We start from the raw sequence: 12,277 nt of genomic DNA, 5'->3' as shown, positions 1-12,277 counted from the left end.
GATAGATAGAGATAGAGATAGTGGAGATAGAGATAGAGATAGTGGAGAGAGAGATATAGAGATAGTGGAGAGAGAGATAGAGATAGTGGAGAGAGAGAGATAGAGATAGATAGAGATAGAGATAGAGATAGTGGAGAGAGAGATAGAGATAGAGATAGTGGAGAGAGGACAGAGAGAGAGAGAGGACAGAGTTCAAAGCCCCTCAGTGCCGAGGCTGAGAGTGGATGAATGATTTATGAGGGTTGCAGAGCTGCTGCTGCTCTCGTTCTGGTTGTTCTTCTTTCAGTTTGTTGGAGCTTCAGATCAAACACAGTCCAGTCAGAGCAGAGAGAGTGTGAGAGTGTGTGTGTGGGAGAGAGAGAGAGTAGAGAGAGAGAGAGAGACAGAGAGAGAGAGAGAGAGAGAGAGAGAGAGAGAGAGAGAGGGAAAGACAGGGAGAGAGACAGTGACCTGGTTAAGTCTCTACCTGTCTGTGTCCGTTTGAAGAGTTTCTTTCAGCAAAATACTGTAGAAACACTGTCAGCCAACACCATCCATCCTGCTGAGTAAACGCCTCCGTGTGTGTGTGTATGTGTGTGTGTAGGTGTGTGTGTGTGTGTGTGTATGTGTGTGTGTGTGTGTGTGTGTGTGTATGTGTGTGTGTAGGTGTGTGTGTGTGTGTGTGTGCCCTTGACTGTCTGTGATACAATATAAAAGCAGTTTAACTGTTTTCTGCATCCGACTGGCAGAAAGACCTTCACACTGATATCACCTCTATTATACTATACACACACAGAGAGAGAGAGAGAGAGAGAGAGAGAGAAAAGGAAACAGAGGTGGAGAAAGAAATGAAGGTGGAGAGAGAAAGTGAAAGAGAGAAGGAGAAGGATGAGAAAGTGAGAGAAGAAGAAGAAGGAGAATGGAGCGTAAGTGAGGCTTTACGCACAAACTTACGTATAAACTTACGCAAAACCGTCGCTGGGCGATGATCAGAGCTGTGAGTAAAACCACAGCATAACGCGTTTAGGGTTTTTAGCTTAGTTAACCGAAAAAAGTCAGGTTTCTGATCTTTTTCCGTGTTTTCTGTGTGGATGGTTCTCGGATGGTTCCCCAACGTTTCCACCTGCTCATGTGGAGGTGTAGATATTTAGTCACTACTAAGTTCAACATTAAAACTAGTTTGTGTGGATCAACTCACTTTAGCACCAGCATCCCAGATAGCACACAGATGTGGGCCACGTCTGGCAGTGATACGGCACTGCTGGCCCATGGTCAGCACTGGCTAACTTCACATGAGCCAAAAGTGGCCCACATATTAAAATGCTCATATGGCCCACAGGGTTCAAAACAGATCTGGGCCACTTCTGGCAAACATTGCCAGAGCTGGCATGAGCTACATGATAAACAAGGATTAACAGGACTGTGGGGGAGCATTTACATTCAGATCTTGGCCATATGTGGCGCAGTACACTGTAAAGAATCCAACCTAAACTGTTCCAGCTTTTGTGGCGTTTTATTTGTTATTTTTACCAAAGAGAAATACAATAATTTTAACAAAGGTTAAAATGCTGATTTTATTTAATGCAACTCAATCTGCCGCAGTACTAGGAACACTACTACACATCCTAGTTTGCAGTTTAACTCAGGTTTAGTTTGCAGTGATTTGTGGATGCTTAAAATGTTGCGTTCATTAAACAACAAAACTTTCAGGTTCACTGATCTTAAACTTTGCTGTCAGGTGTGTCTCTTATTTCAAATGAAACAAATCTTTGCCACAGTAGCCACGTTTACATGCAGCCTGATAATCCGTTAATAATCCGACTAACAGCTCAATCGGAATAGAATACGTCCATGTAAACACCTCAATCGGAATAGACAAGTCCGATTGAAGCCATTCGGAATAAAGTCTCTATCCGATTGAATGAGGTGGGAAAATCCTGTAAATAATCCATTAAGTAGAAGAATAATATCCGTGTAAACATCTATATCTGATTACATTCCCTATCGGAAAGTTTAAGTTCAGTCTGATCATGTTCGTCACGTCATAGTGAAAGTTCATAACGTTCAACATGGCGGAGCAGAAACTGGTCTGCAGAGGAGACGAAGTTTATGCTCTGATCTTCAAAAGACGGCGGTGGGACGGACGTCCAGCTTATGTGTCTCAGAACACGACGTCTTCCTCTCGGCCTTCTTTAATAAGGACATGTGAAGGACGTTTTCCTGAGTCTGACATCATTTTAAAGTGATTAAAAACACAAGCGCTGCTCACTGCTGCTCATCTCACTCTGACAGGACTCACGTGATGTTCGCTGTCATGGTAACGTCTACACTAAGCGTTTTTTTTGCATCGGATTACTTGTAGTGAGCATGTAAACAGAGACTTTTCATCAGATTGTTGAATAGTGTGCATATAAACACCTCAGTCTGAATCTGTAATCGGATTGTATTCAACCGGATTGGCAAAAATCTTTGCATGTAAACACAGCCAATGTAGTAAACATTTTGGACATGCAGGCTTGTAAACAGAAGTACCCGAGTAGTACGATGGGCTGAGCATTTCCTCCTTCATCAGGAAATCATGAGTTCAAATCCCATCAACACATCAAAACATAGCCACCTGCAGCTGGTAGCCCAAGACCCAATCCCATCTCTGCTTTTTACCCCTACCCCTTGTTTTCGAGTGTCACCCTAACCCCTTGGAACTGAGTTACAGGGTAGTGGTTGAAATCTTCCCTCTGAAATGAGACCCTCAAATAAAAAGAGCATCACTTCATTAACAGCTACTAGAGCTGCTCTGTAGGAGACCCTGCCAGTCTGCAGTGACAGCAGAGGAGGGTAAAGTTCAGCTCCTCACTGCTGGGCTTTAGTTACATTTAGGGCATCATATGCCTTCAAAGAGGGGGGCAATTATTTATTATCACCCACCCCTAATTCTTCAGTGATATGAAGCTGAAGTCAGATATTCACCAGCTTCTCGTTCGAATTTTCCCGTTCCACCTAAAAGGAGCTGCAGTTACATTCTGGCACTTCAGGCGTCAGAACTGCTGGACTATTTAAGGTGGAACGGGAAAGTTAGCCAGCTAGCTACCGAGACATTAGCATGCTATTAGTGATTTTTTTATGCTTGTTATGAAGAAAATGACCATAATACACTGAAACGACATTAAACTAAGATAATACAGTGGTTATTGTGATTTTTTAACAGAGAAAATTCTCACATTTGTGGGTTTCTTTGGTCTCTTGTTCTCCATCTCGCCGGTTTTTCTTTTTTTTCCTCATATCTCTCTGTTTGGAGTCTGAAAAATCTCCGTTTGGAGGGCCATGTAGCCCCAACACTTCACCCCACCCCTCTATCTCAACAAGAATCGGGACATCCTACCTCTACTTACTGTTGTAATGGCCTGTTTTTGTACTAATGGTTTTGTGGTGGGTCAGTTTGGGCAGTGCTGGTTTAAAGGTGGCTGAGATGTGGCCCCGTATCTGGCCCACTCCTGTGCCATCATTCCATGTGGTATGTGGGCCACATCTAAATGCTGGACGTTTCAAATGTGCTATCTGGGCCACGTTTGGACTCACGTACAGCTAGTGTAACCAGCCCCTTAGCTCTCTGTGAGCTACCGTGTTTCCTGTCACTGTGTACGAGATGCACGAGGCTTCCTTAATTGTTGCATGCACTCTGATTTCGCCTGAGGAAATGCTAACATTAAAAAAGACACAATAAAAGTCCTGATCAGCAGCCCCGTCTCGCAGAGTTTCTGATGATCAAATGTGACGTTGGATCAAAGCAAACTTGGCAGGTGACAGCTGCTAGTTATGCCTGAATTTAGTAGCGTAAAGAAGAAAACACTGTTTATTTATTTATTCATGTATTAGCTTATTATATATTACAGTGTCGATGAAGGCAAAATGATTTTTATCCCTTCACTCAGCTCAGTGCTCCATTCAGCTCAGTCTTCGCTGATTAGCGCTCTTTCGTGCTTTTATATCAGTGTGAATGGGCTGATGCATTGGTTTTTGTGGAAGGTTTTGCAGCTTAGGTTCCTTATATACACTGTACGGATAGAGAACGTGTGGTTTTTGAAAGATTAACAGTGTTTATCTGCTTTGCTGAAATAGCTCCAAAAAAAAAAAATCACAGAAGTGATTTTTCCGTGATACGAGCCCTTTAAGGGCCGGAGCGCAGCAGACTCTCTGACGATGGGCTAAATGAGACCACAAACGTGCTGACCTTCACTTTCTGTGCATGTTGAGTTTGTGTGTGTGTTTTAAGTGATCATTCACGGTGGACAGAGCTGTGTGTGTGTGTGTGTGTGTGTGTGTGTGTGTGTGTGTGTGTGTGTGGGGCACTGAGTCATACGCAGGCTGACCGCTGCGGTGCAGTAGCCGTTCGGCTGTGTGGTGGTACGTTACTGTGGTCTGGAGAGGAGCCGCACCGTCCCTCAGCATTCACAGACAAACAATCAGAGACTAGAACAGAGAGAGAGAGAGAGAGAGGAGAGAGAGAGAGAGAGAGAGAGAATTGGAATAGAGTAATAGAGTAAGATAGGAGTGAGGATGAGATAGAGAGGGATACAGAGAGAGAGAAGGACATGAAAGAGACAGAGAGGGTAGAAAGACAGAAAGCAGAGAGAAAATGGACAGAGAGAGGAGAATAAAGGGAAAGAGAAGAGAAAGAGTGAAAGAGAGAGAGAGAGAAAAAAACAAATTGAGGAAGAGAATAGAAACAGCGAGAGAGGAGATAAAGAGAAATAGAATATGAATAGTAGAGAATAATAGAGAATAGGAATAGAGAAGGAGAAAGAGGAGAAAAACAGAGGGAGCAAGGGGGAGCGATAGAGAGAGAGGAGAAAAAATAGAGAAGAGAGAGAGAAGAGAAATAATAGAGAAGAGAGAGAGGGGAAATGGAGAAGATAGAGAGAGTGATAGAGAAATATAGAGAGAGAGGAAAATAGAGAAGAGAGAGAGAGTGATAGCGTGGGAGAGAGAGAGAAAGAGAGAGCGATAGAGAAACAGAGAGAGTGATAGAGAAACAGAGAAAGAGAGAGTGATAGAGTGTGTGTGTGTGTGAGAGAGTGATAGTGTATGTGTGTGAGAGAGATAGAGAGAGAGAGAGAGAGAGAGAGAGAGTGATAGTGTGTGTGTGTGTGTATATGTGAGAGAGAGAGAGAGAAAGAGAGAGACAGAGTGTGTATGTGAGAGAGAGAGAGAGAGAGAGAGAGTGCTAGTGTGTGTGTGTGTGTGTGTGTGTGAGAGAGAGAGAAAGTGATAGAGTGTGTGGGAGAGAGTGATAGTGTGTGTCTGTGTGTGTGTGAGAGAGAGAGTGATAGAGTGTGTGTGTGTGTGTGTGTGTGAGAGAGAGAGAGAGAGATAGAGAGAGTGTGTGTTTGAGAGAGAGTGATAGAGTGTGTGTGTGAGAGAGAGAGAGAGTGAGAAAGCGATAGTGTGAGAGAGAGAGAAAGTGATAGAGTGTGAGAGAGAGAGAGAGAGAGAGAGAGAGAGAAAGTGATAGAGTGTGTGAGAGAGAGAGAAAGTGATAGAGTGAGAGAGAGAGAGAGAGAGAGACGCTGCTGATCCTGCAGTTTTTTAGTAAACATTGTTTTTTTTTGAAGCTGGATGTATTTTTGCCTCTCGGTTCTGTGTAATTATTTTGTTTTCTGAGTTGTGGAGTCTCTCTGGTTTTTCTCTAATATGTAATTGTGTGTGTGTGTGTGTGTTTGTGTGTGTCTGTGTGTGTGTGTGTGTGTGTGTGTGTGTGTGTGTGTGTGTGTGTGTGCTGGTTTCTGTGGTTGTGTAATTGTCTGTCCGTGTCCATTTTGAGTCCTGGTTTGTGATGTCATTGAGCCCGCGGTTTCTTGATCTTCCGTCAGGCTCCGCCCTCTTGGCTCCTACGATCAATTATTTATCGATTGATCCCGTGAGTGTTTGGAGAATTCCACCAAAATTCCCCCATAATTCAGTGTGTGAGATGTAAACAGAGTGAGTCAGAGTGGTTTGGTGTGAAATGGTTCAGATGTCTTTACAGTGGTGGTGATGGGAACCAGGGGTCGCCATGACTACAACACAAATACAGACATTTTATTTACTATCCAGAACCACCAGTGAACCTACACGAGTCTTCTGAGTTTATATGGAATGTTGATGATGGAAAATAGTGGAAAATCTGAAATAATAAGTTTTCTTTGGGGACTATTTGCCTCACAGCGCCTGCATGTTATGTATCCCTCCACCATGAATGGAGTTTAAGGCCAAAATCATCTCAAAACTATCATTAAACAGTGTCTCAGTCATCAGGCAGTGAATTCACTAACCAATTTCATGTAGTAACTTTCTGTGAGGGAGCTATTAGAGGTGGACGTCTGGTTCCTATCACCACCACTGTGAACAGTTCTGACTTTTCTCTAGAACAGAGCGTTTCACACCAAACCACTCTGAATGACTCTGTTTACATTATTTTTTAACTGTTTAATTATGCAGGAATTTTGGTGGAATTCCCCTTCAAAAGTTCATGGTATCAATCAGTAAACAATTGATTGCAGAAGCCAAGGGGGTGGAGACACTTAATTATGCAGAAATTCCCCTTTAAGTTGTTCATGAATAATTTGTAGGCACTAACCACTTCTCCTCCATCTCTCTCTCTCTCTCTCTCTCTCTCTCTTTCTCCCAGGATGGCTCTGCTGATGGTAGGGCAGTGACCATGGCCCCCTGGCCAGGAGTTCGGGCCGCTCTCCTCCCATTGGCCCTCCTGGCGTTTCTGTCTCCGCCTCCGCTGGTCCATTGCCATGGCGACAGGCTCCGACTCCAGTTCACCCAGCCGCTGTACCATGCGGCCGTTTACGAGAACTCTGCAGCTCGGACGTACGCGGCCAGCCAGGTATTCACGGGGTTAGGAACAAGGGGCGGGGGCAGTATTTAAGGGGATGTGTCCTCTACCTAATAAAATAACCCAACAACAAGGAGTGTAGACATGTGACCTTACAACAACTTGTTGCGATTACGATACTTTAGGAGAGGCTTCAACTGTTCAGAATTATATCTCCAATATGGATAAGAACTTTTTATTAAAAATTAAAAAAACTATTATACTACATAGCTGTTACCATTAAAACATGGGTTTTATTTAATTCTTGGTGACTCCAACTGTCTCCTGTGCCTTTGCAGGTACGTATGGGTGTGCCCCTGGCGCAGCGCTCCTGGGAGGTTCGTTTCCGCATCACAGCTGGCGACGACGAAGGATTCTTCAAGGCGGAGGAATACACACTGGGGGACTTCTGCTTCCTCCGAATACGGACCAAAGGAGGCAACGCTGCCATTCTGAACCGAGAGATCCAGGATAACTACCAGCTGACTGTAAAAGCCTCCATTAAAGGTGACACTCTAGAGGCTTGGACTAAAGTTAGTGTCCAGGTTCTGGACATGAATGACCTCCGTCCACTTTTCTCCCCAACCACTTATTCCGTCACTATTGCGGAAAACACTCCGCTTCGCACCAGCATTGCCCAGGTGACCGCCACGGATGCTGACACGGGTTCCAATGGTGAGTTTTATTACTTCTTCAAGGACCGTGTGGACCTCTTTGCTGTTCACCCCACTAGCGGCATCGTTTCCCTCAGCGGGAAACTGGACGTTGATGTTCAAAGCCGCTATGATCTAGAGATCCAGGCTGTGGATCGTGGGATGAAATTGTATGGCAATAATGGCGTCAGCAGTACCGCTAAACTTTTTGTCCATGTGGAACGGATTAACGAGCATGCACCGGAGATCCACGTGGCATCACTAGCACCAATCTGGGCTGAGAAGACACCAGCCGTTGCAGTGGTGACAGTCAGCGATGCCGATGAGGGGATTAACGGAGAGATCGAGGCTCTTAGCATCATAGCTGGGGATCCTCTTGATCTCTTCAGCATTGAAAGACCTGATGTAGGGAGTATGGAAGAAGGAGATAGTAGTGAGTTTATTATTCGAGCTCCTGAGAATCTGGAATGGGAGGGTTACCCATTTGGGCTGAACCTGAGTTTGCAGGCGAGGGATCGAGGCACGCCACAAAAGTTTTCTACTGTGCAAGTGGTGCCCCTTAAGCTGTCCAGGCCTACGCCAGCAGAAGTCCGGTTCCAGAAGGACGCGTATGAGGTCAGCCTGACTGAGGTCGCACCTCCAGGCACTGTCTTGGTTGCAGTGAAGCTCCAGCCTGAGCCGGATGATGCGGAATACATTCTGACACCTTCTGCAGACTCCGCGTTTTTCAGTATCAACACCATGACGGGCGTCATTAGCACGTCACGCTGGCTAACAAAGATCACGCAGCAGGTCTTCGAGTTGGAGGTCATGGAAGTCGACAGTGAGCTCAGGGTCAGTGTCCGGGTGTCACTAGAAGATGCTAATGATAACGCACCCGTATTTGCACAACAGTCTTATGAGGTTTTTGTCAATGAAAGTGTTGGCATAGGGACCACGATCGTGACAGTCGCTGCTTCAGATGCTGATCATGGAGAGAATGGGTACATCACATACAGCATGGCAAGTCTGACCCCACTTCCATTCGGCGTCCACCAGTTCAGCGGTGCCGTCACTACGACACAAGAGCTGGACTTTGAGTCATCTTCAGAGAGCTTCAGCTTTGTGGTGCGAGCCTCAGACTGGGGCGCTCCCTACAGGCGTGAGAGTGAAGTTAACGTAACTGTGCACCTGGAGAATGTGAATGACAACCAGCCGCTGTTTGAAAAAGTGGACTGCGTAGGAGTGGTGTCCCGTGACCTGCCAGTGGGTGAGGTCATCACTACCATGTCTGCCATAGACATTGATGAGTTGGAGCTGGTAAAGTATAAGATCCTCTCAGGTAATGACCATGGCTTCTTTGATCTAAACCCCGATTCTGGAGTCATGACTCTTCGTCGATCTCTTGCTGTGGCTAACCCTAAAAATTCCTTCAGTCTCAAAATCACCGCCACGGATGGTGAGACCTTCTCAGACCCCATGTTTGTAAACATATCTGTTGTGCAGGGCAAATCTCCACCGAAAAGCTTCAGCTGCAAGGAGACTCGTGTAGCCCAGCGCCTTGCTGAGAAGCTTCTCCGAAAGGCCAAAGCCAACAGCAAACCCAAAATCGAGGAAGGCTTCATTGACTTGTTCTCGGTGAACCGGCAGACGCCTCAGTTTGACAAAGCCTTCCCTATTGACATCACAGTCCGTGAGGACCTGGATGTTGGCACAAGTGTGTTCCAGGTCAAAGCGTACGATGGCGACACAGGGTTTAATGGCCAAGTGCTGCATGCCATCTCCAGTGGAAACACGGACAGTAGCTTTACAATTGGCACATTTAGTGGAGTGATCAGCATTTTCCTCCCCTTGGATAGGGAAAGAACTGACAGATACCTTCTGAACCTTACACTGTATGACTTGGGCCAGCCGCAGAGATCTGCCTGGCGCCTCCTCACCATCTATGTGGAGGACGCCAATGACAACTTCCCACAGTTCCTGCAGGATGGTGGATATCAGGCAAGAATCCCGGAAAACACCCCTATTGGCACGGAAGTGATCCAAGTGGAAGCCACGGACAAAGACCAGGGTTTGAATGGCGAGATCCAGTATTCCCTGCTGACCAGCACTTCTCAGTTTGGCATCAACAGCTCCAATGGGATTGTGTACGTTGCCGGCCAGCTGGACCGTGAGTATGTGCCCTCATTTGTCCTCAAGGTGGAAGCCCGGGACAAGGCAGAGCGGACAGCTCAGCGGTTTTCCGTCACCACGCTTAGCATCTCACTGGAGGACGTCAACGACTGTGCACCAGCATTCATACCGAGTGTAGTTAGTGCTCGGGCACTCGAGGACCTGCCTCTGGGCACTGTTATCGCCTGGCTGGACACGCAGGACCCTGACCTCGGACCTGGAGGTGAGGTCCGCTACTCGCTTGCTAGCGACTACGATGGCCGTTTTGAAGTGGATAAGGTTAGCGGAGCCATTCGGCTAATAAAGGAGCTGGATTACGAGACCCAACAGTTCTTCAACCTGACGGTTCGGGCAAAAGACAGGGGACGCCCTGTCTCGTTGCTGTCGGTTAGTTTCGTGGAACTAGAGGTGGTGGATGTAAACGAAAACCTATACGCGCCGTATTTCTACAACTTCGCCTTAAACGGATCAGTGAAGGAGAGCGCTCGGATTGGGACGTCCGTGCTGCAGGTGTCGGCCCGGGATGATGACACTGGACGGGACGGGGAGGTGCAGTACTCCATCCGGGACGGCAGCGGACTTGGCAGGTTCACCATTGACGAGGAGACAGGTATGTGCTTGGAAGATTGTTGTATCTTTAATGAGCTTCTAATTTATGTAATTAGCATACTAATTAACTTTCTACCCAGCTTAATTAGATTAGCGCACTGTAATGTGTGTGTATTCTTCAGGTCACAGTTTAAGGCTTGTGTGCTGGTTATTACTGAGCCTGATCTTGTCTGTGCTGACATTGTGAAGCTACTGTTCGGTGCATGATGGTTTGCCAGCCGGTTTGGCTTTGTTCCTTCTGGATCTGTGAGAGTGATGGTTACTCTTAAGGGATTTGCAAATGGATGTGCTATTGTGTCAGTTTTCCACTTCCCGCATAGAAAACGTGACCTACTTGTCACCAGCGCCTGACAACCCACCATGACATTGTCGTGATTTGTAATATTATTAGATAACTGCTGGGTAGGTGTGGATTGGCCGTATGTTGGAAAAACAGAAGTAAACAATAAACAACAACGGGAAGGGGGGGGTGGAAGGGCTTTTTTTTCTCTTTGACAAAGCAGGTTTTCTAGGAGAGCAAGATAACATAAGCCAAATGTGAGTAGTGTCAAATAGGAACGTTCCTTATCTCGTCTCCTAGTGGAGATGTGTTAATTTAGGCTTAGGTTATCTGGCTAACAAAAGTATAATGAATTTAAGCCGTGACACTCTATGAGAAAGGGAGTTTATCTTAAATCTCATCATCTAAGCACATCTACAGCTAAACTGTTGGACTACTGGTGGATTTTTCTACTTTTGGTGGATTTTTAGCTTTGCTGTTCTCCCACTGGTGGATGTTTAGCTATCCCAATCTACTACTGGTAGATTTTTAACTATGCTGTCTACTATTGGTGTATTTTTGGCTTTGTTGTTCCACATTGGTGGATTTTTAAGCATGCCATTCTACTATTAGTGTATTTTTGGCTTTGCTGTTCTCACAATGGTGGGTTTTTAAGCACACCATGCTACTATTGGTGTATTTTTTAGCTATACTGTTCTACTATTGGTGGATTTTTAGCTATACCATTCTACTATTGGTGGATTTTTAGTCATACTGTTCTCCTATTGGTGGATTTTTAGTTATACCAGTCTACTGTTCGTGGATTTTTAGTCATACTGTTCTCCTATTGGTGGATTTTTAGTTATACCAGTCTACTGTTCGTGGATTTTTAGTCATACTGTTCTCCTATTGGTGGATTTTTAGTTATACCAGTCTACTGTTCGTGGATTTTTAGTCATACTGTTCTCCTATTGGTGGATTTTTGGTCATACTGTTCTCCTATTGGTGGATTTTTAGCTATACCATTCTACTATTGGTGGATTTTTAGCTATACCAGTCTACTGTTCGTGGATTTTTAGTCATACTGTTCTCCTATTGGTGGATTTTTTGCTTTGCTGTTCTCCTATTGGTGAATTTTTAGCTATACCATTCTATTGTTGGTGGATTTCTAATTATGCTGTTCTTGTGTTGTAGATTTTTAGCTATACCATTGACCTATTGGTAGATTTTTTGCTTAGCTGTTCTCCCATTGGTGGATTTTTAGCTATACCTTTCTGTTGTTTGTGGATTTTTAGTCATGCTGTTCTCCTATTGGTGGATTTTTAGCAGTGCTGTTCTCATATTGGTGGATTTTTAGTCATACTGTTCTCCCATTGGTCGATTTTTAGCTATACCTTTCTGTTGTTTGTGGATTTTTAGTCATACTGTTCTCCTACTGGTGGATTTTTAGCAGTGCCGTTCTCATATTCATGGATTTTTAGTCATACTGTTCTCCTATTGGTGGATTTTTAGCCATGCTGTTCACCTACTGGTGGATTTTTAGCTATGCTGCTCCTCTCTTGGCTTTTTTTGCCATGCTGTTTTCCTATTGGTGAAATTTTAGCCATGCTGTTCACCTGCTGGTGGATTTTTAGCTATGCTGCTCCTCTCTTGGCTTTTTTTTGCCATGCTGTTTTCCTATTGGTGGAATTTTAGCTATACCATTTTCCTATTGGTAGATTTGAAGACATACTGTTGTTCTTTGGGTGGATTTTAAGCCATGCCGTT

General features: G+C 45.0%; 1 protein-coding gene across 1 annotated transcript in view; it reads left to right on the top strand.

Annotated features, from left to right (window-relative positions):
- The window catches only part of fat3a (FAT atypical cadherin 3a), a 224,554-nt gene that overhangs the window by 85,919 nt on the left and 126,358 nt on the right, over positions 1 to 12,277 (top strand). Inside the window, exons 3-4 of the mRNA XM_036557265.1 lie at positions 6,644 to 6,850; positions 7,138 to 10,252. Of these exons, the coding sequence (XP_036413158.1) occupies positions 6,674 to 6,850; positions 7,138 to 10,252 (3,292 nt within the window). The 5' untranslated portion in view covers positions 6,644 to 6,673. The remainder of the gene's footprint in view (positions 1 to 6,643; positions 6,851 to 7,137; positions 10,253 to 12,277) is intronic.

This window comes from Colossoma macropomum, unplaced genomic scaffold, assembly GCF_904425465.1.
Source record: "Colossoma macropomum unplaced genomic scaffold, Colossoma_macropomum, whole genome shotgun sequence".
NCBI classification, from domain to species: Eukaryota; Metazoa; Chordata; class Actinopteri; order Characiformes; family Serrasalmidae; genus Colossoma; species Colossoma macropomum.
This window is presented reverse-complemented; position numbering and strand designations above follow the sequence as displayed.